The sequence below is a fragment of the Octopus sinensis genome, linkage group LG12 (assembly GCF_006345805.1).
Source record: "Octopus sinensis linkage group LG12, ASM634580v1, whole genome shotgun sequence".
NCBI classification, from domain to species: Eukaryota; Metazoa; Mollusca; class Cephalopoda; order Octopoda; family Octopodidae; genus Octopus; species Octopus sinensis.
The window spans coordinates 22831541-22857290 of NC_043008.1; the positions used below are offsets into that span (position 1 = coordinate 22831541).

Genomic DNA, 25750 nt, shown 5'->3' on the forward strand with positions numbered 1-25750 from the left:
AAACAAGGGGAGAAAAAAAATGTGTGTAGTGGCTACCAATCAATCATATATATATATATATGCAGGAGTTGGACAAAATAATGGAAAGTAGCATCATAATTTTGAAAAATCTTTAAAACCGTCAAAAGCTTGTTTATTTTTATGTTTTTTTTTTGTTTTTTTAATTTATTAGTGTTGCTTAATATGTTTTGCTAAAATTGCTGTTTCTTTTCAGATATCATCAGAAAAATGTAATTAAAATTCATTAAAATGACAGATCTATTGGATTTCAAAGAGGTCAAATTGTTGGTGCACATATGGCAGGCACTAGCATAATAAAAACAGCCGAAATGTTTGGTGTATCAAGAAGAGCTGTCTCAAAAGTAATAACAGCCCTAGAGAAAGAGGGAAAAACCTCCTCGTCGAAATAAAACTCTGGAAGAAAACCAAAACTTTCAGATAGAAACTGTCAGACTCTTACATGAATTGTTAGAAAGGATCACGAAAGTACAGTTCCCAAAATTACTGCAGAGCTTAATGACCACCTTGAGAACCTAATTTCAACTAAAACCGTTCACCGGGAGCTGCACAAAGCCGGATTTCACGGTAGGGCTACAATCAGAAAACCACTAATTCCAAAAACAAACGTTGCAAAGCATTTAGAGTGGAGTAAAAAGCTACAGAATTGGTCCCTAGAGCAGTAGAAGGATGCTATTTTCTCAGACAAGTCATCCTTTACCTTATTTCCAACCACCAGCCAAAAGAAGCATTTGACCAAGACTGCCTTCTTCCAACTGATGGAGAAAGATCTGTGATGATTGGGGGAGGAGGGGGCTATATCTTGGAAATCCGCCAGCCCAATGGTTTCCCTTCATGGCAGAATTAATAGTCAAGACTATTTAAACATTTTATCTCATCAAATTCATCTCATGGTTGCAGAACCATTTCCGGAGGGAAACGCAATCTTTCAAGATGATAATGCACCAATTCACACAGTTAAAGCTGTTACTGAATGGCACAAAGAACATTCTAGTGAAGTTGAACATCTTATCTGGCCACCACAATCCCCAGATCTGAATATTACTGAAGATTTATGGTGCATTTTAGAAAAACAAGTAAGGGGTCGATATCCTCCACCATCATCACTACAAGAACTGGAGACTGTTTTAGCAGAAGAATGGACAAAAATTCCTTTTCAAACAATTCAAACTTTGTGCGAGTCCATGCCTCATAGACTTCAAGCTGTAACTACAGCCAAAGGTGATCCTATCCCATATTAAAACAAATTTGTTTGAATTTATATGCAAGTATATATCTATACACGTATATATATATATATAAAAACTTAAGAAACCTTCACTCGATCCAACTCCCCCTCTTTCACACTCATTTATTATTGTCACTTCATTAATTCACCTAATTTTGTCACAGCTTGGCTAACCGAAAACTTTTAGTTAAAGCTCTAGCTAAGAATTTCAAATGCCCAATTCTATCACATTATTATCATAACATTCTCTCATACAGGCAGCCTGAGATTTTGCTGTTTCGCGGCAATGTTAAACCCCATTTGTGAAATTATGTTACCCTAAATCCCAAAATTCGATCTCCTCATGTTCTACCTTTGACCAGCCAAACTCTGGTCTTTCTCTCTCTCTCACTTTCGATAACCACCTGCTTCTTCCAACACTTTGCCTCTGCTCCCCACCCCACCCCACCCTATATAAACTAGCTCATTCAGATTCCCTATCTCATAATCTAACACCTCATCAAAAGGAGTGGATAATCAGATGTTCAGATAAGCAATCTATTTTTCTCAACCCAGTACACCTTAACCTCTCTTTTTTTCAGTGCAGTCACATGACCAAAACAAATAAAAGAACATTTTTTTTTAAATAGAAACTATGCCATTTTAATCCCAAGCAATGCCAGGTATCTCTGCTAGTTAAATCTGAAATTGTATCTGCCTAGATCCTCATTAACCTGTAAAATACCTTTAGCAAAGCACCTTCAACATGGTAAGGCTCAATAACTGGACTTTTTTACAGTTCAAAAGAAGAACCAGTGTAGTTTGCGTATTTGGTCTTTTCAAAACATTTCCATTTCTCTGATGACATTCAATATATCATTAATCTTCCAGTCACTAATATAAACCTTTCAATATACATACTGCATCCCCACAGTCACTCACATTACATCTTCCCAATCACTAACTTATACTGCATTCCCACCATCACTCATATCCCCCACTGTCACCCATATTTCCACTGTCACTCACACAACCACCGTCATTTACATTGCATGTCCACCATCACTCACATCCCCAGTCATTCACAACCCCACTGTCACTCAAATCCTTACCATCACACATCCTCACCATCACTCACATATCTACCATCACTCACATACCTACCATCATTCACATTCCAACCTCACCATCATTCACATACCTGCCATCATGCACATTCCAACCCCACCATCTCTCACACCCCACCCCACCATCCTCACATCCCCACCATCACTCACATTCCAACCCCACCATCACTCACATTCCAACCCACCATCTCTCACCCCCCACCCCACCATCACTCACATTCCAACCCCACCATCTCTCACACCCCACCCCACCATCCTCACATCCCCACCATCATTCACACCTCCACTATCATTCACACCTCCACCATCACTCACATCCCCACCACTTGACCGACTGCGACTGCATTACTTTCTCATATGAAACTAACCTAATTACATTTCAAATTATTTTTTAAAGTCTGAAATCAAAAAAAAAATAAATAAATGGGACAACTTTTTGTTGTTGTTTTTTTTTTTTTCAAATATTTCCTACCTTCATTGAGCGTCTTTGTGTTGAGTCCACTTTGATTTTAATGCCAGAATATGATTTAAAAGTCTGAATATAAAATATACACAAATATATCAAATATATATATATATACATATATACAAACACATGTATACACACACACAAACATGGCCACAATAAATGCATTCATAAAACATTTAACAATATAAAATACACAATCAACATTCAAGTAGAATATTCTAGAATAAACTGTTCACATTTAGAAACATTTGATGATGCGATTTGCCGCAAAAGACATACAGTGAGGAAGTTAATTATATCAGTTAAGTTAATGTTGACATATTTCAGGCAGTGGACATTACAAAGCTAGTGATAAATAGTTAAGCAGTGAAGAGAATAACTGCTCTAATTACTTCTCCAAGTCCATATGTGTGTGCGTGTGGAGGGGAGTAGGCGAGATTATATGAATGGTCTCGTTAGTGAAACACTGATTTCTCTCAATTTGCCGGGAATTAGCGATGATGGAAAGATTAACTAAGTATACGAGCTGGTAACCTATCTATACGAGCCGGTAACCTATCTATACGAGCCGGTAACCTATCTATACCCAGGTTGGAATATGGTTCACAAACAGTAACTTTATATGCTGGTGTCCCAGAAAGCCATGTGCTAATAAGATGATTGTGTTGAACACCCTATTGCCAAGAAGGAAGGAAGTTGTTCTCCAAACACATTCCCTACAGCATATTTTGAAGCTGAACCTGCATAGACATGTTAAGAATAAATGTGTGAAGATTCACAACTTTAAATTTAAACCGCAGAAAATAAATTGCTGTAAAGTCCCCTTCATCACAGGAGTAAAAAAAAAAAACATTATTAGTGGCTGTGTGGTAAGTAGCTTGCTTACCAACCATATGGTTCTGGGTTCAGTCCTACTGCGTAGCACCTTGGGCAAGTGTCTTCTACTATAATCTCGGGCTGACCAAAGCCTTGTGAGTGGATTTGGTAGAAGGAAACTGAAAGAAGCCCGTCATATATATATGTATATATATATATATGTTGGGGGGACAAACACAGACACACAAACATACACACACACACATACATATATATATATCATCATCATCATCATCATTTAACGGAAAGCGGACGTTAAATGATGATGATGATGATGATATATATATATGTATGTGTGTGTGTGTATGTTTGTGTGTCTGTGTTTATCCCCCCAACATCGCTTGACAACCGATGCTGGTGTGTTTACGTCCCCGTAACTTAGCGGTCCAGCAAAAGAGACCAATAGAATAAGTACTAGGCTTACTAGGCTTAGAAAGAATAAGTCCTGGGGTCGATTTGCTCGACTAAAGGCGGTGCTCCAGCATGACCACAGTCAGATGACTGAAACAAGTAAAAGAGTAAATACCTTTCGGCAAGTTATATAAGAAAGCCGTATGGTTGAATAGTTAAAAAGTTTGCTTTGTAATCATAAAGTCTTATGTTCAATCCCACTGCATGTATCATTTTCCCAGCATACTGAGTTGACCCAAGTGTTGTAACTAAAAAGGGTAGATGGAAACTGTGTGTACCTGTAATTTAATGTTTCATCCTTGTCACAATGTCATGCCAGGAATCTTTGTCCTAACCTCCACTAGTTTTTGCAGGTCTTCAGTTTCATGCTTTGATACTTGCCTCTTATACATCAATTCAATGAATAGTCTGTTCACTTGACCAAACAACAATGAATACACATCATAGAAAACCATTTATTATATGGCCAACAAGGCATACTAGCGACTTAGTCGAAAATGTGAGACAACTGTAGAAGACACCATAATAACTATGCAGTGGGAAATCAAAACTAGAAAACAAGGTTGCAACTGAAGAGAGTCTCTTCCCTATCTTGGGCCTGGGGTGGTTTGAAGCAAGGCTAAGGTAATTCAGTTGCTGTAGGATGGGACCTCACAGACTTTCAGCCCCCAAATCTTGCAAATGCACGATGTCAACAACCCTGAATCACTGATTACCAACATGATGTTGTGTTTATATATTTTGCTCTAAGTTTCAGTGAAGCATGTGTGTGTGTGTGTATATATATATATATATATATATATATATATATATATATATATATATATATATATACATATACATATATATACATATATATATATAATAAAGGGTAAAATCATAAATGATTTTTATCAAGTGGTCAGCACAGAAATAAAACCTGGTAGGTAAATTTTTATAAATATTTATAAAATATTTATACATATACATATATATATACATATATACATATATACACACACACATACACATATATATATATAAACACAAGAAGAAAAAAACGACACGAGGACGTGGTACATGCAAAGTATTAAAAGATGCTCAAGAAAGGGAAGAAAGGGTGTTTTACGTTTCGAGCAAAGCTCTTCTTCAGAAACAAGAGACAGAGGAAAGTCCAAGAGAAAAGGAAGGCAGGAAAAAAATCACCAACAACCCACATGTAGTTACATTTTATATACAAAGGTGCAGGTGAGGCTGAATGGTAAGAAGTTTGCTTCCCAACCACATGGTTCCAGGTTCAGTCCCACTGCATGGAACCTTGGACAAATGTCTTCTACTATAGCCTTGGGTCAACCAAAGCCTTGTGACTGGATTCGGTAGACGGAAACTGAAAAAAGCCCATTGTATGTGTGTGTGTGTGTGTCTGTCTGTGTTTATCCCTTGCTACCACTTGACAACTGATGCTGGTGTGTTTATGTCACCATAACTTAGCAGTTTGGCAAAAGAGACCAATAGAATAAGTACTAGGCTTACAATTAATATGCCCTGGGATCAATTTGTTTAACTAAAACCATTTAAGACAGTGCTCTAGCATGGCCAGTCAAATGACTAAAACAAGTAAAAGAATAAAAATATATATATATATATATATATATATATATATGCCTCAGGAACTGATGCAAGTTATCTTGTTTGTCTATGACTTCCAGGTGTTGTTCTCTGATGCCTATAATCACAGCCTGCCCATGAACTAGCAAAACACATACCTTGTGTATGTGTGTTTGACATTGTTTATATCCCTCAGGCTGCTTCTCATTCATATTTGAATATGTATATATATATATATATATAAAATAATATGTTACAGATAACCGAAGAGATGGTGTTGTGGATTTCCACTTCGGCATCTGAAACTCAGAGTTTTATCTTGACTATTGAGTAATTGTAACATATTATTTTATAGATAAATTTCCTCTATTTACATAATATTGAGGTCTCTTTCTTTCTTTTGTTATCTTACCGTTTTTACCAATATCTCTTATTATAAAAGGCAGATTTTATCTGCCTCCCTTTGGGAGTTATACAAATCTACAATATAGGATTTCTTCAATTACAATTTACCTTGCATTTTTAAGAGTACAATGCAGCGCGTCATGCCAGTCCAGTTTTTAAAATTTAAACTCCAGTTAAGCAAAATTTACAGAAAACTCACATTCTGGTGTGGTGTGTCAAATGCTTTTCTTAGTCTGGTTTACAGCACACGCAAACGCACACACACAGTGGGCAACGAATAAAATGAAAGTAATTGACTTACTGTAGTGAGTGATTCTTTCACTCTGCCTCCCACTTCCTCTTTCCACACAGACACGCAAATATATAAATAAAATTGTAAGCTAACGTGCGTGGTGTGAGTGGGTGTGTGTGGGTGTGCGCGTGTGTGTGTGTGTGAGGGTGCGTGTGTGTGTGTGTGTGCGTGTGCGTGAGTGTGTGACAGGAAAGTTTTTTTACGAGGAATATAACACCTATATCCAAGTAGCAGAAGATAAGACAGTAAGGTGTGATTTGAGGGAGATTTGGCTGCTATTTCTACCATGTCTAGCTGCCATGTAGGGGTCTCCCTCATAGGCTCATACATACATATATACATAGATAAGACAGTAAGGTGTGATTTGGGGGAAATTTGGCTGCTATTTCTACCAGGTCTAGCTGCCATGTAGGGGTCTCCCTCATAGGCTCATACATACATATATACATAGATAAGACAGTAAGTGTGATTTGGGGGAAATTTGGCTGCTATTTCTACCAGGTCTAGCTGCCATGTAGGGGTCTCCCTCATAGGCTCATACATACATATATACATAAGACAGTAAGGTGTGATTTGGGGGAAATTTGGCTGCTATTTCTACCAGGTCTAGCTACCATGTAGAGGTCCCCCTCATTGGCTCATATATATATACATACATAAGACAGTAAGGTGTGATTTGAGGGAGATTTGGCTGCTGTTTCTACCAGGTCTGTTAGGCCTTCTCATGTAAACTCAAGCTTTCTCATGCCTTCAACATATGACCAAAGCAGAGAATGTATTCTTTTATTCTTCTTTTTCCAGCCATTGGTCTGTGGCCATGCTGGGGCAATGCCTTGAAGAATTGTAGTTTAATGAATCAACTCGTTTTATTTTTGTAAGCATTGTACTTATTCTATCTGTTTCCTTTGTCAAACCACTAGGTGACAGGGATGTAAACAAACCAACATTCGTTGTCAAGCAGTGGTGGAGGACAATCACAAGCACAGACGCGCACACACACACACATACATGCATACACATATACACACATACATACATACATACATATATATATATATGTGTGTATATATATATTGCAGCGTGGAAGGTGTTTGTAAGCCATTTAAGAAACACACAAAAACCGTTACATTCACTTCAACATTTAAATTTAATTTGCCAAAATATTTTCGTCGCTTTCAGACCGCGACCTGTTCACTGACAAAAATATCGTGCTAACAGGTCGCGGTCTCAAAGCGACGAAAATATTTTCACAAATTAAATTTAAATGTTGAAGTGAATCTAACGGTTTTTGTGTGTTTCTTAAATGGCTTATAAACACCTTCAACGCTGCAACTGTTTTCGTTCCCGCACACGATCTCAGATCAAGTCACTTGCTATGCAAGTACATCTCTGTAACTATATATATATTTATATATATATATATATATATATGTATATTGGTAAAAACAGTAAGATAACAAAAGAAAGAAAGAGACCTCAATATTATGTAAATAGAGGAAATCTTTATATATAAAAGTGAGGTTGTGTGTCTGTCTCCTACGATTTAGATTCCTAACTACTCCCACATTTTGCGGTGCAGTTTAACCAAAACCGGTATCTTATAGTCGTGATTCATATCGAGACCGTCTGGGTATTAGCGCGCGTCTACGATGAGTCTACGATTTAAAAAAAATTTACCATCAATTTTTCCCATTTTTAATCCATTTTTGAAATATATAAGGGAAGTAACTCTCTAAAATTTATTATTAAATCTCAGAACGTAAAAAGCTACAGTAACACCCCTCCCCCTTTGTGGTTAGCCATATTGAGATGGCTATTATACTTTACATCTCTAAAAATGCTTATATAATTATTTCCCTTACAAACCCGAGCAACGCCGGGCGATACTGCTAGTATATATATATATATATATATCAATGAGACACCAGTGTTATTCAAACATAGTCCAAATTGTTCCCTTATCATCCTCATTAACAGAAATGCAGTGACCTAGAACCCTACATTAAAAAAAAAAGCAAAAAACAATTTTAAAAAAAATTTAAACAAGGCCCACATAGCAAATCTAGTTTCCGCTACAGCCCACAAAAACCAGAGAACCTTATGCTAATGCCCTACAAAGAAGGCCTGAGTTTAACAGCTAAGTTGTGAAAAATAAAGTCGTTTGTTTTGATCCAAGAATGCTTGTTTTCACTTTACCAGAAACTGATGGCCTGGTTCTATATTCTGAAACAAATGTAACTGTTAACCCTTAACATATTCAATTACATACTTTTTACTGCAGCAGCACCATGAGGGACATTCTATGTGGTCATTTGAACTGTTAGAAATAGTAGCCAAATTTCTCTCAAATCACAGTCTACTGCCTTATATATTGAAAAAGCACATTGGGACAATTGAGTCATAGATATGTCTAAACAGATAGGAATGGTCAGGGCTAGAAGCAACAAAAACTCTATCATTTTACGAGGCCCTGCAGGGAGATTCATAGGGGGTACTCATTTTTCCTAAGTTACAACAAATTGTATTTTAAACATGCAGTTCTCTCCCTCACCACATTATACTAGCAAACCACCTACTCTTTATACCTCTTCCAGCTAAGATAACAAATCTAAGTAGATATCAAGTTTCTGGTAATACGTCTTCGAGAAGCACTGCGTTATTGATTACATCACCCCCACCACCTTTGTCTCCCTGTCACAGGTGGTGCACTAGTCCAGCTATAGAACTGGTTGGCAGCAGTTTAACATATGCAAATTAGCTCTTATGCATGTCCAGTTGGCTTGCCACCCAGTTCTTATGCAGGTATACCTGGGTAGCCTTCCATTATTTATATATATCTGGGTGGCCTCACATCTGTTAGCTGTCTGTCAATCTCCCTCTCATTTCAGAAGAATTTCATTAAACATATATCCCTCTTTAAGATCTCTATCTAAATAATTATGTACACACACACACACACGTTTAACGACCATCTGTCCCATGCAAAATAAATGATTTTTTTTTTCAGTAAATCTGTTGACTCAGAGCAAATGCTATTGTTATTTAGCCCCAGGTGATCCCTGATCAGGTTGATCTAAGACAAAAGGCATTTCAACCAAGACCATCTTGTCTTATTGTATATCCTTGTATATCTAAAACTACATAATTCTATATACTCTTTTATTTTCTTCTTTTCTTTTTCATTTGGTCCGAGGGAATCTGGCAAGCACCTCAAGCAGTTCAAATGAGGTCCCACCATTAACTCATAGAATCTGTACAAATTTAGACGTTACCCACATTCTATTCTTAATTTTAATCAATCAAGATGAGGACAGCTGTGTGATGAAGTGTCACACCCTAACAGCAAGATCTGAGATGAGGTTGTGAAGCACAACCTGCAAACATTGGGCCTCACAGAGGCAATGACAAGCAACCGAGACCTTTGGAGATATGCTGTGCTTGAGAAGACCCAGCAAACCAAGTGAGATCGTAGCTGTGACTGATGCCTGTGTCACATAACCAGCCCATTTAAGAGTACCCTTCAGGTGTCAGGCAATATGCTGTGCTTGAGAAGACCCAGCAAACCAAGTGAGATCGTAGCTGTGACTGATGCCTGTGTCACATAACCAGCCCATTTAAGAGTACCCTTCAGGTGTCAGGCAATATGCTGTGCTTGAGAAGACCCAGCAAACCAAGTGAGATCGTAGCTGTGACTGATGCCTGTGTCACATAACCAGCCCATTAAGAGTACCCTTCAGGTGTCAGGCAATATGCTGTGCTTGAGAAGACCCAGCAAACAAGTGAGATCGTAGCTGTGACTGATGCCTGTGTCACATAACCAGCCCATTTAAGAGTACCCTTCAGGTGTCAGGCAATATGCTGTGCTTGAGAAGACCCAGCAAACCAAGTGAGATCGTAGCTGTGACTGATGCCTGTGTCACATAACCAGCCCATTTAAGAGTACCCTTCAGGTGTCAGGCAATATGCTGTGCTTGAGAAGACCCAGCAAACCAAGTGAGATCGTAGCTGTGACTGATGCCTGTGTCACATAACCAGCCCATTTAAGAGTACCTTCAGGTGTCAGGCAATATGCTGTGCTTGAGAAGACCCAGCAAACCAGTGAGATCGTAGCTGTGACTGATGCCTGTGTCACATAACCAGCCCATTTAAGAGTACCCTTCAGGTGTCAGGCAATATGCTGTGCTTGAGAAGACCCAGCAAACCAAGTGAGATCGTAGCTGTGACTGATGCCTGTGTCACATAACCAGCCCATTTAAGAGTACCCTTCAGGTGTCAGGCAATATGCTGTGCTTGTGAAGACCTGTTGAGTCAAGTGAAATTGTTGTCATGGCCGATGCCAGTGTCGCCTGAAGGGCACCCGTGCCAGTGGCACATAAAAAGCACCATTCAAGCATGGTCGATGCCAGTGCTGCCTGACTGGTTCCCTTGCTTTATATTAATTTTTTCTATCTCTTAATAAAGAAGGTATGTCATTTATAGGCTCATGTATTTGGCCTTGTCACATTCTGTGTCATACTGAATCTCTCCAAGGACTGTGTTAAGGGTACATTTATCTGTGGAGTGCTCAGCCACTTGCACGTTAATTTCACAAGTAAGCTGTTCCATTGCTTGGATCAACTGGAACCCTCGTCGTCATAACTGAGTGCTAGAAGAATCAAGAGAAGGAAGTGGCCAAAACTCCATAGACTGGTGGGAGGGAGAAAGGGAGGTATCCACGGGCCAAAGATCTGTTGTGAACCTGAAAGTTTACAACAGAGTGGACACCACTAAAAATATCCAAAGTGTCCAGTGTTGGTGTAAAACGAGGCGATGGATTCAGTCAAACACCCAAATATGCCATGGAAGGATTTGAACATATAAAAAAAAAAAAAAGAAAAACTACAAGTTACCTGGTCGAATGTTTTTTCTACATTGGTACTTGATCTAGACTGATTATTAAGCTAAGGAGTATTTTTACATACAACCAAATATGCTTTCTAGCTTTTGATACCATGTTACCCTTGGAGTCTTTCATTAACCACAGTAAAGCTTTCGACAATGTTGATCATAGAATACTCATAAAACAAACTTATATATATAACGGGAAGGTTTACGAAAATAAACAAAAGACGAAGGCAGGTGGAGTACAAACAAACAAATGTATTAGTATGGCACTCAGGAATAGAAATAGAACAAGTCTTTTACGTTTCGAGCCTACGCTCTTCAACAGAAAGATACACAGAAAAAAAACAAGGAGAGAAAAAAATGCGTGTAGGAGCTAACGATCTATCATGGCGTCCTGACTTCGGACAGTGGTCAGACGCGAGAAGGACAGTAGGGGAGATAACAGGGTCGAGTGACTTCCAAAACGAAGGTGCCCCCAACACAAAGGTGCATGTGTGTATAAGAGAGTATGTATGTGCGTGTGAAAGAGGGCTGGTGGTCTGGACGTGTGTGTGTATGTATATGTGGGTGTGGAGATGTGGGGTGGGTGGTGTGTTGTGATGTGTAATGTTGTATGGTGTAGTGTAGTGTGGTGTGATGTTGTGGGGAGGTGGGAGAGGCGAGAGTGGGGAAAGCACAGGTATATATATATATATACGATGGGCTTCTTTCAGTTTCTGTCTATCAAATCCACTCACAAGGCTTTGGTTGGCTCAAGGCTACAGTAGAAGACACTTGTCCAAAGTGTCACGCAGTGGGATTGAACCCAGAACCACGTGGTTCAGAAGCAAACCTCCTGCATATATTAATGATATTCACCATCATAAAGTTCCACTTCTAAATGTTATCAAGGCTGCCGATCATATGAATCTTTTTTTAGCATGTAAAGACAAGTGCACATTATTCAAAGAAATGAACAATCAATAATCACCAATAAATGACTGGTATTCAGGAAATAAGCTTTTTCTGAATGTAGATAAAACTAAGTACACTCTAATCTGTTCATCAGCTAATGATGATCTGCCTTTACAACCCCCAAAACTTCACTTTGGCTCAAAAGAAGTCAAACCGTCCAGGTACACAAAGTTTCTGGGAATTGTTATTGATGAAAATTTGAATTGGAAATTACACATTCAAACAACAGAATCCAAACTATTGACACAAATCAGAATAATCTGTCAGGACTTAAGGCTTTGAACAACAAAGTGATGAATATGTTATATTTTCCTTTTGTTAATCCATATTTGTTCCTTCTCAAGCCATGCCTGGCTCATTAGGTTTCCCGGTTTCCTTGGCATATAGGTTCCCCACCTGGGTGGGATGCCGGTCCGTCGCAGGTGAGCTGCAAGATGCAGGAGGAAAGAATGAGAGAAAGTTGTGGCGAAAGAGTCAGCAGAAGTTCGCCATTACCTTCTGCCGGAGCCATGTGGAGCTTAGGTGTTTCACTCATAAACACACACATCACCCGGTCAGAGATCTGAATCCACGAACCCTTGACTGCGAGTCCGCTGCTCTAACCACTAGGCCATGTGCCTCCACTAAATCCATATTTGGTATATTCTGACCTAGCCTGGATAGTATCAAGAAGTCAAAATTAAGTAAACTTCATACTTTACGAAAACATGCAGTCAAGGTTTAATCAAAAGCTCCCAGAGGATCCCACTCCCAGCCTTTAATGCTTGATACTGAAATGCTAAACATTTATGGAATATATTTGGCTGCTCACTTGAGACCAATGTACAAAGTTTTATCACAATTTTACACCAAAATGTGTTCAGGAAAAATTTATAAAGAATATTCACAAATATCTGATGAAGTATTTATTCTAGGGCAACATTCAAATGTAATAGTTATGGCATAACAAAATTGAACAAATTCAGTTGCAGCTACCATGGACCAATTGTCTAGAATTATTTTGTGTGCAAAGATGCAACTCTCCCAAACTCAAGAGATGTACAAAAAATGTTAAAAAAATGTTGTTGAATAATTGACAAACATGTTTGTGATAAAACCCTACCATTTTTAGTAACATAAAAAACATATTTTAAAATTTGTAAATAGAATTTAATAGTGATTTTTCATAAAGTGCTCCAATTACAGGACCTCATGAAAAAGGCTGATAATTTTTCACTAACTTTTTTAATGGTCTCACTAGCCTGAAAAGCGCATTATGCAACTTTTTATATATAGCTCGTAAAATAAAATAAAAATATAAGAAACACCTTGGAAACAAGACTTAAACCTGTTTGTTTCTTGGAGCTGGGCAACATTATGTGTCTTTTCAACAGGTTCAATGACAATAGAATGGTTGTGCTTAGGTTTTAACTCAGGACCATGGGATATTTTACACAAGGTATTTACGCAACATTGCACAAAAACAGGAAATAAGTAGCTTTATAATTTCATTTTTATCATCTACAACTCGTTAATGTAGATTTACATGACAAATTAACTTATTTACATAGTATCTTGTTTACTGCTCTGCTAGAGATAGCAATCAAATGTTCCTCAAATCACAGCACAGTGTTATTGAGGACACAGAAGGCAATGTAATTGACCTAAATAGATATGTTGTGTTTGAATAAAAGATAAAAGACAGGCGGATTAAAGATGGAGTGCTTTCATAAGTCTGTTTGATCAACAGAGGCCTGAGAGTTAGAAGGGACAAGAACAATAAACAACAACAGTGCAGCTGGATAATTCAACCATATGTACTTTTAAGTCAGTAGGTGGATCTTGAAATAATCAGCTGCTATTTCTAGCTAACTGAGCAAGTGTAATCAGGGGCTGGTATAATAACCCCATCTGGTATATCTTGGGTATCTTTAGCAACGTCCGGTGAATTGCAAGCATTGGGGTCAGGTCTGTAGTTCCAAGGCTACTTTTCTCTCTCCTATCAATCTTAAAAGCCCTCCAAAGAATCAGGAATACTGGCTGCCCACCACCCCTTGTTCTGTGATGGAAACTTCCAGCTTTAGGGCAATCTTCTTTCAAATTTCGATCTACCAAATTGACCTACATGACTTTCATCAAAATAGTGTGGTTGGGAAGAAAACTTCTTACCTACACAGCCACACCTGCACCTGGCCAATACAGAAACAAGAGGGTCAAAACACATTTTGCTGAGTACATGGTCCGGTCCCTTGTCCTTCAGCATTTAAGCAAACCTCTATGACCACAAAACTCCATATATTTACAAGATAACCAGGAGAATCAAAGACACAACGGTCAAGTTGCTACTGTTGCTGTTTAGCTCCAGGAGTGTGCTTATCAAGCAAGACATCATCATCATCATCATCATCATCATCATCGTTTAACGTCCACTTTCCATGCTAGCATGGGTTGGACGGTTCGACTGGGGTCTGGGAAGCCAGGAGGCTGCACCAGGCCCAGTCTGATCTGGCAGTGTTTCTACAGCTGGATGCCTTTCCTAATGTCAACCACTCTGTGAGTGTAGTGGGTGCTTTTTACGTACCAGGCAAGGCTGGCAACGGCCACGATCAATTGGTGCTTTTTACGTGCCACCGACATGGAGGCCAGTTGAGGCGGTGCTGGCAACGGCCACATTCGGATGGTTCTTTTACGTGCCACCAGCACTGGTATCACAACTGCAGTTTCCATTGACTTTTGATCGATTTCTATTTCACTTGCCTCAACAGGTCTTCGCAAGCAGAGTTTTTTGTCCCAAGAAGGAAAGATGTTTGGATGGTTCTTTTACGTGCCACCAGCACTGGTATCACAACTGCAATTTCCATTATTTTTTATTGATTTTGATTTCACTTGCCTCAACAGGTCTTTGCAAACAGAGTTTTGTGTCTCAAGAAGGAAAGGTATGCATATGTGGACTGGCTACATCCCAGGTTGAGGCCACAGGTTATGGTCTCACTTGTCCTGCCGGGTTTTCTCACGCACAGCATATTTCCAAAGGTCTCGGTCACTAGTCATTGCCTAATGTTCGAAGGTCGTGTTTCACCACCTCATCCTAGGTTTTCCTGGGTCTACCTCTTCCACAGGTTCCCTCAACCGCTAGGGTGTGGCACTTTTTCACACAACTATCTTCATCCATTCTCGTCACAAAAGATATTCCATCCATGACATTCCACCCATTTTCCTTCTTTTTTTCCTTTTCCTTTTTTTTTTTTTGCAAGATCACATTAAGAACGTTTACTTTGTTTTTAAGCAGGTAGCGTATTATGTAAGTGCATGTGTGTGTGTGAGAGAGGGGTGGGGGAAGTAGCTGAGAAGGAAGTGAATCTAAGTGAGAATTAAATGTTGAAAAGTTACAAAAAAAAAAAATGAAAATAAAAGAGAAAAAAAAGGTAGTTGTCAAAATGACAGACAGATTATGTCAGCCAACAGAGTTTACAGATGTGTCGCTAATAACACAAATGAAATTTCATAGCCATAACCCCCCCTCCTCCGCCCTACCTCATCTGCCACACACCACTCTCACTGCCACCAACACCATTTCTGGCTGTTCACCAACACAGTTGACCTACCATCTGTGAGTCAACAAGTCACTACACTATTTACATGGTTGTTAAACTTGTTAGGAATATTGACCAAACTTTCTCCAGATTACACCTGGCTGTCTTTAACAAAAAAAAACAAAAAAAATGAAATGATGCATTGTATGATATAATCGTAAATATATTACAATGCCAAAGAAAGAAAATAAAAAGAGATGTTCATGGTTGGAATGCTTTTCATCACAGAGCTATTCATTCAGAGCTGGCTTGGGGCCAACCAACATTTCGTATATCTGTGAAAAAGGACCATCAACATCATCATCATCATCATCATCATTGAAATTCAACATCCATTTTCCATGCTGGTTTGGGTTGGCCAGTTCGACAGGAGTTGGCAAGGCCGGAAAAAAGCACCAAGTTCCAATTGTCCATTCTGGCATGGTCCCTACAGCAGGATGCCCTTCCTAACACCAACCACTTTACAGAGTGTACTGGGTGCTTTGTACATGCAGCAGCACAGGCACTTTGTATGTGTCACCATCACAGGTTTCCTCACATGAAGCACAACCACAAGTGCTTTCTACATGGCATCAGCATGGGTGCTACCATGTGGCAGTGGCACAAATGGATTTTTAATATGACACTTAAACAGGTGCCTTTTGCATGGCTACAAAACTCAGATCACACTTCTTTCCACTATATACATACTTTTTCCTTGCTACACACACACACACACACACACACAAACACAAATATATATCTAGTCATAAAACAATTATGAATTACTGAAGTATGGCCACTAATAATTTTAAGCTGTAGTTCAGGGGTTCTCAACTAGGGTCCTTATGTTTTCTGAGGGCCCATATAAGATTTTTGAGGGTTCACACAACAAATTAGTTAATTGGGGATCACTGTAGTATTTTAAGGACCCTTGATAAAATTTTGCTTTAGATCTGTGTATTTCAAGAAACAGGTTTCTTTCTCTAATGTTTTGCATAGTTCAACCTACACAAGTTAATGTGTAAAAAAAAAAAAAGGAATTTTGAAAGAGGAGTGGTTGGCATTAGGAAGGGCATCCAGCTGTAGAAAAACTGCCAAATCAGACTGGAGCCTGGTGCAGCCCCTATGGCTTACCAGACCCCGGTCGAATCGTCCAACCCATGCTAGCATGGAAAACGGATGTTAAATGATGATGATGATGTTTCTATAAAACTAGTTTTTAAACATTGAATGGATACGGGGATCCACCAGAACAAAATAATAATCAAAGGAGCCCACTGATAAAGAAAATGGTCAAGAACCCCTGCTGCAGATACTCATGCCGAACTCACGCCTCAACGGAGTTTGGAATTGACTGACAGAGATGAAAGCCAAAGATGATTTCAGCTGGATTTGAACTTGCAATGTCAAGGTACATAACTAAATACCACAAGGAATTTTGTCTAACATTTCACCAGCACTGTCAATATTATCTGTAAATCATAAGAATAAGTAAATGGCACCAGTTACAAGAAACAAAAAAGGGAATGGACTGATTCAACATGTCTTTCATTCTAAACAAGTTAAAAACACATATTTATTTAGAGAAACAGCTGCCAATGTAGGTATTATTGATTGTCAAACAATACACGTGCACTGTATACACACGCATATATATATTTTTATCAATATTTAGCAGAAGCAACAGAGTGATCCAAGGTCCAAGAGTTTCATGTGTTGGCACCTATATATATATATATTCAAAATATGACCGCGTGTGCACCATTGGCAATTTTTTTTCCTCTGTCTTCCCTTCTCTGGATCTTTCCTTTTCCTATGTTTCTGACGAAGAGCTCAGCTCGAAATGTTAAACCCTCCTTCTTCCCTTCCTTCCTGAGCGTCCAATAATACTATATTTGTTCCACGTCCTCGCATTGTTGTGTTTTCTCTTTGTGTTTTCATGTTTGGATTAACTTTATATATATATACACACACATAAATAATAATAATAATATGGGTAGCTTCTTCACAATTTTACAACTGAGAGGCAGAAATATATACAACACAAAAGTGACCGACGGCACTAGTCAGCACCAGTATGGCCACAAGGAAGACTGGTTCCCTCATTGTCCAGGCATGATCAGATACAGTGATTTTGTATTTTTATTAATGCTCATCAGTGACTTTCACCCACTACCTCGGGTCAAACTCAACTCACCATGTCAGTTTATAAGATTGTCATAGAAATCATATGCTTGCCTCTCTTGTCAGTCATTAAGATAAGTGCTTCATCGTGGCTATGAGTTGTTTTAACTCTTATTTCTAGCAATACTGGTGTTGAGTAGAGCTCTCAGTCACTTTAGTGCTGTATACACAAATGCACACACATGCACGCACACATACATACACACCAAGTATCCTTTATGGACATTTTAATTATAAAGAATGACACGAGCAAAGAAACTGATATCTACTAAAAAAAAAAAAAACAACAGATTCTAAACAGTACCTACAATTTTCTTCATACCATCCAAAACATACCAAATCCAATATTCCATTTAACCTAGCTAGAAAATTCGGAACAACTGTCTCCAATCTGGACGTTCAAAATAAAAGACTCCTTGAATTAAAACAGGTACTACTTGAAAGAAAGTACCTGTCTATTCCAATAGGGAATGGAATACCATGCACCAAAGCAAGACATTGAAGAATTACGAAAAGATAAAAAAAAAACAGTTCAGACACACCCAAAACTATCTTTAGGTTGTTATTGAGCCAAGACCCAAGAATGGAAAAAGGTACCGGAATCATACAAATAATCAAATGCAAAAGGCAACTAAAATCAAAAGCAAAAAGCACACACAAAAAAAAGTTACCAACTACAGACTCAACTCCAACAATTAAAATGTGTGGCTGATCCAATTGTGAAAAATTTACTGAGGACAACTTATAAATTTAAATCATAACAAGTTTTCACTGTGAAAAGCCATTTTACTTGTTCTTCAAAAAAATTTGATATATTTGTGGAGGCGCAATGGCCAAGTGGTTAGGGCAGCGGACTTGCAGTCGGAGGATCGCGGTTTCGATTCCCAGACCGGGCGTTGTGTGTGTTTATTGAGCGAAAACACCTAAAAGCTCCACGAGGCTCCGGCAGGGGATGGTGGTGATCCCTGCTGTACTCTTTCACCACTCTAAAGGGCGGTACTCCAGCATGGCCGCAGTCAAATGACTGAAACAAGTACAAAAAAAAAAAAATATGCAATCAAATTCAATGGATGCAAGAGAGATCATTTTAGACAAACTAAACTCATTTTAAGAATGAGGGTTAAATATTCATTGTCAACAAATACATGATCTCAAAACTAGACAACTTCGATTTAGTGACCATCTGAACATATGTGAAAGTCTAATCTCCCAAATTTCTTGTCTTCGCACACTATCACAGTACATATATTAGAAACTAGCAGTATAGCCCGGCGTTGCTCAGGTTTGTTTCAACCCTTTAGAATTGGAATTTTTGAAAAGTAAAAATTTACATTATGTAGCTTGTTATTCTCTTTAAGTGAACATTTTTCTGGTTGAAATACACCAAAAAATGCCGACACAGCAGTCAAAAAGTCATAAAAAATAGGGATTTTCATAGAAAAAAAGCACCTTTTTGATGTAAATAATTTTTGGTCTTAACATGGTCCGATTTGAATTTTTTCTTCAACGGAATGAAGAGCAAGCCTTCTATCATACTCTCAATTTTGGTCAACTTGCGCCACAGGGTCTTGGAGGAGATAGTGTTAGTTGAAGGCTATCAAACCTGCCACACACACACAGACAACTTCAGCTTTATATATATAGATTACAAGCCACTGCTGAACAGGCAATAAAAAGAAAAACATCAGTAATACAGGATTTTCCTTTTCCTGTGATTTATTGTAGACTGTCTACTTGGGTTCATTTCTAAGAAAACTAAAATTCATGTAGCACTTGTCATCTACCTTATTTACACCACACCTCATTAAATTACTTACTCCATACTTTGCAAACAAGGAAGAGGTATGTTTTAACATGTTCATTGGTAGTGAACTAACATTAATAGATAACTAATAGATTCTTGGGCAGAGTAACACAAGAATTATCTATAACATTTTTATGTAAACAACTGTGCAGGTGGCACGTAAAAAGCACCCACTACACTCGTGGAGTGGTTGGCGTTAGGAAGGGCATCCAGCCGTAGAAACTCTGCCAGATCAGACTGGAGCCTGGAGCAGCCCGTGGCTTCCCAGACCCCGGTTGAACTGTCCAACCTGTGCTAGCATGGAAAACGGACATTAAACGATGATGATGATGATGATGAATTAATATATCGGAGATGTACTTGCATATCGAGTGACTTGATCTGAGATCATGTGTTGAAACACCATGGAGGATATTTGTAAGCCATTCAAGAAAACCCCAAAATCCTTATTTCCATTTCATTTTAATTTTCAGTTGTGTCAAAACATTTTCGTCACTTTGAAACTGCAACCTGTTCACTGTCAAAGCTTGGTGCTGCATCTGAGAGAGTAACAGTTAGTTCATGATGTGTATGTGTGTGCGCGCATGTATATGGGTTGGACAGTTTGACTGAGGTCTGGAGAGCCAGCGGGTGCACCAGGCTCCAATCTGGTCTGGCAGAGTTTCTACAGCTGGATGACCTTCCTAACGCCAACCAGTGGATGCTTTTTACATGCCACTGGCATAGGCACCAGTAGGTGGGCTTGGCAATGACCACATTTGGTTGGTGCTTTTTACGTGCTACCAGCACAGGAGCCAGTCAGAGGGTACTAGTGTCGGTCACAATCAGTTGGTGCTTTTTACATGCCACCGGCACCAGAGCCAGTCAGGTGGGCCTGGCAACAAACAGGTGGGCCTGGCTTTTTATATGCCATCGGCACAGGAGTGAGCCAGGGACACCAGCCCCAGCTATGATATTGGTTTCACTTGACTCAACAGGTCTTCTCAAGAATATCATTTCGCCCGACACATCAGGAGTATTCTTAACAGGGCAGTATTTATGTTTTAACATGTTCATTGGTAGTGAACTAACATTAATAGATCACTAATAAATTCTTGGGCAGAGTAACACACAAGAATTATCTATAACATTTTTATGTAAACAATTGATATATCGGAGATGTACTTGCATATTGAGTGACTTGATCTGAGATCATGTGTTGAAACACCATGGAAGATATTTGTAAGCCATTCAAGAAAACCCCAAAATCGTTAGTTCCACTTCATTTTAATTTTCAGTTGGGTCTTCTCAATCACAATGTATCTCCTAAGGTCATGGTCTCCTGTCATTGCCTCTGTGAGGCCCAATGTTCGAAGGTCATGCTTCACCACCTCATCCCATGTCTTCCTGGGTCTACCTCTTCTACAGGTTCCTTCTACAGTTAGGGAGTGGAACTTCCTCACACAGCTGTCTGCATTCATATGTAACACATGGCCATACCAGCGCAGTCGCATCTCTTGCACACCACACTTGATGCTTCTTATGCCCAACTTTTCTCTCGGGGCGCTTACCCTGTCGTGTATGCACACTGACATTACACATCCAGCAGATCATACTAGCTTCATTTTTTTCAAACCTACGCATGTCTTCAGCATTCTTGGCCCCTGTTTCACAGGTGTGTAGCACGGCAGTTAGCACACATGCATCATACAGTCTACCTTTCACTCTGAGCAAGAGGCCTTTAGTTGCCAGCAGAGGTAGGAGTTCCCTGAACTTTGCCCAGGTTATTCTTACTCTAGTCTCATTCCACCATATTACTACCCCTACCTGCCTCTCTCTGCCCCATCACTTAGGCTCTATCACTACATACCTGACACTCCTTTTCTTTTTACACTATTATACCTCTCTCTATCACCCCTATTCCTTCTATATGACACTCCTTTACTCTTTACCCTATCATCTTTTCACACTCTCATATCTTTCTCTCTCTATCACCCTCACTTCCCCATTCCTACTATCAATTTATCTTGACTGACCACTAACTGGTACACATTCCCTCTCTTAATCTCTTTATTATCTCTCTCCTTGCTTTTCTTTTTTTTTTCTTTATTCCTCTCTTCCTGTTTTCGATTTGACCTTACAAATACATTCCCTGATTTTATGTCACTATTGGAATTTATTCACAAGGTATTGGAATCTTGTATGTATACCATTCTGCCTAAAAAATGGATCTACAAATGCAATATCCCTGCATATCTCACATCTGTTTTCATTCCTCCACTTCACTCGCTATTTCATATCTTATCTAAATCAACTATTGCTTAACCATTTTCTCACACCATCTCCGATGAAGGGATATAAAAATATATCCCAGAAACAGCTGTAAGACCTATTTATAAATGTTCTAAAATCTTCACAGCCTTGGGTTTTTTTTTTATCTCATTCTGAAAAAAAAATTTTTATAGGCACAGGAGTGGCTGTGTGGTAAGTAGCTTGCTAACCAACCACATGGTTCCGGGTTCAGTCCCACTGCGTGGCATCTTGGGCAAGTGTCTTCTGCTATAGCCCCGGGCCGACCAATGCCTTGTGAGTGGATTTGGTAGAGGGAAACTGAAAAGAAGCCCATCGTATATATGTATATATATATATATATATATGTATGTGTGTGTTTGTGTGTCTGTGTTTGTCCCCCTAGCATTGCTTGACAACCGATGCTGGTGTGTTTACATCCCCGTCACTTAGCGGTTCGGCAAAAGAGACTGATAGAATAAGTACTGGGCTTACAAAGAATAAGTCCCGGGGTCGATTTGCTCGACTAAAAGGTGGTGCTCCAGCATGGCCGCAGTCAAATGACTGAAACAAGTAAAAGAGTATATATACACATGCTGATATATGACCTACATTGGACTCCTTATTCGCATAATCACCAAACCTGGAGCTTAACTATGGTCTGCCCATAGCACTTACTCAGCATTACCTGACACCTTTGGGTCTTATTGACACCATTACCTCTCATAACCTATATATATATAAGCATTAATCTATGCGGAACTTCCTTTATTGACTCTGGCTGCCTCGGACTCTTTGTATGGCTTATTGAACAATTGCCAGAAGGCGTTAATTTTTATCATACGTAGTTGTGTGCCATTAAAGTTATGAGAAGCATTAGCACGATGATAATTAAGTACCACCTATACATTATATGCTCTCCACTCATTCACAACCACTTTAGATCTTGGGACAACCAATCGTTGATAAATTGGTAATCGATGTTGGTGTACATCTAATATTTACACATCTCTAACAACCGTTTTGATGATTTTTTGTGTTTGGAGATTTAAAGTTCATCCACCTGCATTTTGAAATAATTTTGTTGTCAAGCTTAGCATTAGTACAAATTAATTATTGTGATACTAAGACCACAGCATAGCTGCAATTCAAACAGATGAATAAAAAAAAAAAATGAAGAGATATTCATCATCATCATCATCATTTAACATCCATTTTCCATGCTAGCATGGGTTGGACGGTTCGACCGGGGTCTGGGAAGCCAGGAGGCTGCGCCAGGCTCCAGTCTGATCTGGCAGTGTTTCTACAGCTGGATGCCCTTCCTAACGCCAACCACTCCGTGAGTGTCGTGGTTGCTTTTTACTTGCCACCAGCACAGGGGCCAGAGGAGGCTGGCAACAGCCACGATCGGTTGGTGCTTTTTACTTGCCACCAGCACAGGGGCCAGAGGAGGCTGGCAACAGCCACGATCGGTTGGTGCTTTTTACTTGCCACCAGCACAGGGGCCAGAGGAGGCTGGCAACAGCCACGATCGGTTGGTGCTTTTTACGTGTCACTAGCACAGGGGCCAGAGGAGGCTGGCAACAGCCACGATCGGTTGTGCTTTTTTACTTGCCACCAGCACACAGGGGCCAGAGGAGGCTGGCAACAGCCACGATCGGTTGGTGCTTTTTACTTGCCACCAGACAGGGGCCAGAGGAGGCTGGCAACAGCCACGATCGGTTGGTGCTTTTTACTTGCCACCAGCACAGGGGCCAGAGGAGGCTGGCAACAGCCACGATCGGTTGGTGCTTTTTACTTGCCACCAGCACAGGGGCCAGAGGAGGCTGGCAACAGCCACGATCGGTTGGTGCTTTTTACGTGTCACCAACACAGGGGCCAGAGGAGGCTGGCAACAGCCACGATCGGTTGGTGCTTTTTACGTGTCACCAACACAGGGGCCAGAGGAGGCTGGCAACAGCCACGATCGGTTGGTGCTTTTTACGTGTCACCAACACAGGGGCCAGAGGAGGCTGGCAACAGCCACGATCGGTTGGTGCTTTTTACGTGTCACCAACACAGGGGCCAGAGGAGGCTGGCAACAGCCACGATCGGTTGGTGCTTTTTACGTGTCACCAGCACAGGGGCCAGAGGAGGCTGGCAACAGCCACGATCGGTTGGTGCTTTTTACTTGCCACCAGCACAGGGGCCAGAGGAGGCTGGCAACAGCCACGATCGGTTGGTGCTTTTTACGTGTCACCAGCACAGGGGCCAGAGGAGGCTGGCAACAGCCACGATCGGTTGGTGCTTTTTACGTGTCACCAACACAGGGGCCAGAGGAGGCTGGCAACAGCCACGATCGGTTGGTGCTTTTTACGTGTCACCAACACAGGGGCCAGAGGAGGCTGGCAACAGCCACGATCGGTTGGTGCTTTTTACGTGTCACCAACACAGGGGCCAGAGGAAGCTGGCAACAGCCACGATCGGTTGGTGCTTTTTACGTGTCACCAACACAGGGGCCAGAGGAGGCTGGCAACAGCCACGATCGTGGGTGCTTTTTTAACGTGTCACCACCACAGGGGCCAGAGGAGGCTGGCAACAGCCACGATCGGTTGGTGCTTTTTACGTGTCACCAGCACAGGGGCCAGAGGAGGCTGGCAACAGCCACGATCGGTTGGTGCTTTTTACGTGTCCACCAACACAGGGGCCAGAGGTGAGGCTGGCAACAGCCACGATCGGTTGGTGTGCTTTTTACGTGCCACCATCACGGGGCCAGAGGAGGCTGGCAACAGCCACGATCGTTTGGTGCTTTTTACGTGCCACCAACACAGGGGCCAGAGGAGGCTGGCAACAGCCAACGATCGGTTGTGCTTTTTTACGTGTGCACCAGCACAGGGGCCAGAGGAGGCTGGCAACAGCCACGATCGGTTGGTGCTTTTTACACGTGCCACCACCCGAGGGGCCAGAGAGGCTGGCAACAGCCACGATCGGGGGATTGGTGCTTTTTACGTGCCACCAGCACAGGGGCCAGAGGAGGCTGGCAACAGCCACGATCGGTTGGTGCTTTTTACGTGTCACCACACAGGGGCCAGAGGAGGCTGGCAACAGCCACGATCGGTTGGTGCTTTTTACGTGCACCAACACAGGGGCCAGAGGAGGCTGGCAACAGCCACGATCGGTTGGTGCTTTTTTACTACTGCCACCAGCACAGGGGCCAAGGAGTGCTGGCAACAGCCACGATCGGTTGGTGCTTTTTACGTGCCACCAACACAGGGGCCAGAGGAGGCTGGCAACAGCCACGATCGGTTGGTGCTTTTTACGTGCCAACCAACACAGGGGCCAGAGGAGGCTGGCAACAGCCACGATCGGTTGTTGCTTTTTACGTGCCACAACCACAGGGGCCAGAGGAGGCTGGCAACAGCCACGATCGGTTGGTGCTTTTTACGTGTCACCAACACAGGGGCCAGGAGGCTGGCAACAGCCACGATCGGTTGGTGCTTTTTACTGCCACCAGCACAGGGGCCAGAGGAGGCTGGCAACACCACGATCGGTTTTGCTTTTTACTTGCCACCAGCACAGGGGCCAGAGGAGGCTGGCAACAGCCACGATCGGTTGGTGCTTTTTACTTGCCACCAGCACAGGGGCCAGAGAGGCTGGCAACACCACGATCGGTTTTTGTGCTTTTTTACGTGCACCAACACAGGGGCCAGAGGAGGCTGGCAACAGCCACG

General features: G+C 40.8%; 1 protein-coding gene across 5 annotated transcripts in view; it reads right to left on the minus strand.

Annotated features, from left to right (window-relative positions):
* The window catches only part of LOC115218040 (probable UDP-sugar transporter protein SLC35A4), a 192021-nt gene that overhangs the window by 105537 nt on the left and 60734 nt on the right, over nt 1–25750 (minus strand). For 4 of the 5 annotated variants that reach the window (XR_005001440.1, XM_029787792.2, XM_036507813.1 and 1 more), the window contains exon 3: nt 2825–2887. The exons of the other annotated variant lie outside the window; for it this stretch is intronic. Coding sequence is in view for 3 of the 4 variants with exons in the window: in XM_029787792.2 (XP_029643652.1) it covers nt 2825–2887 (63 nt within the window). In the remaining variant the exon portion in view is untranslated. The remainder of the gene's footprint in view (nt 1–2824; nt 2888–25750) is intronic. 5 annotated transcript variants of the gene reach the window in all.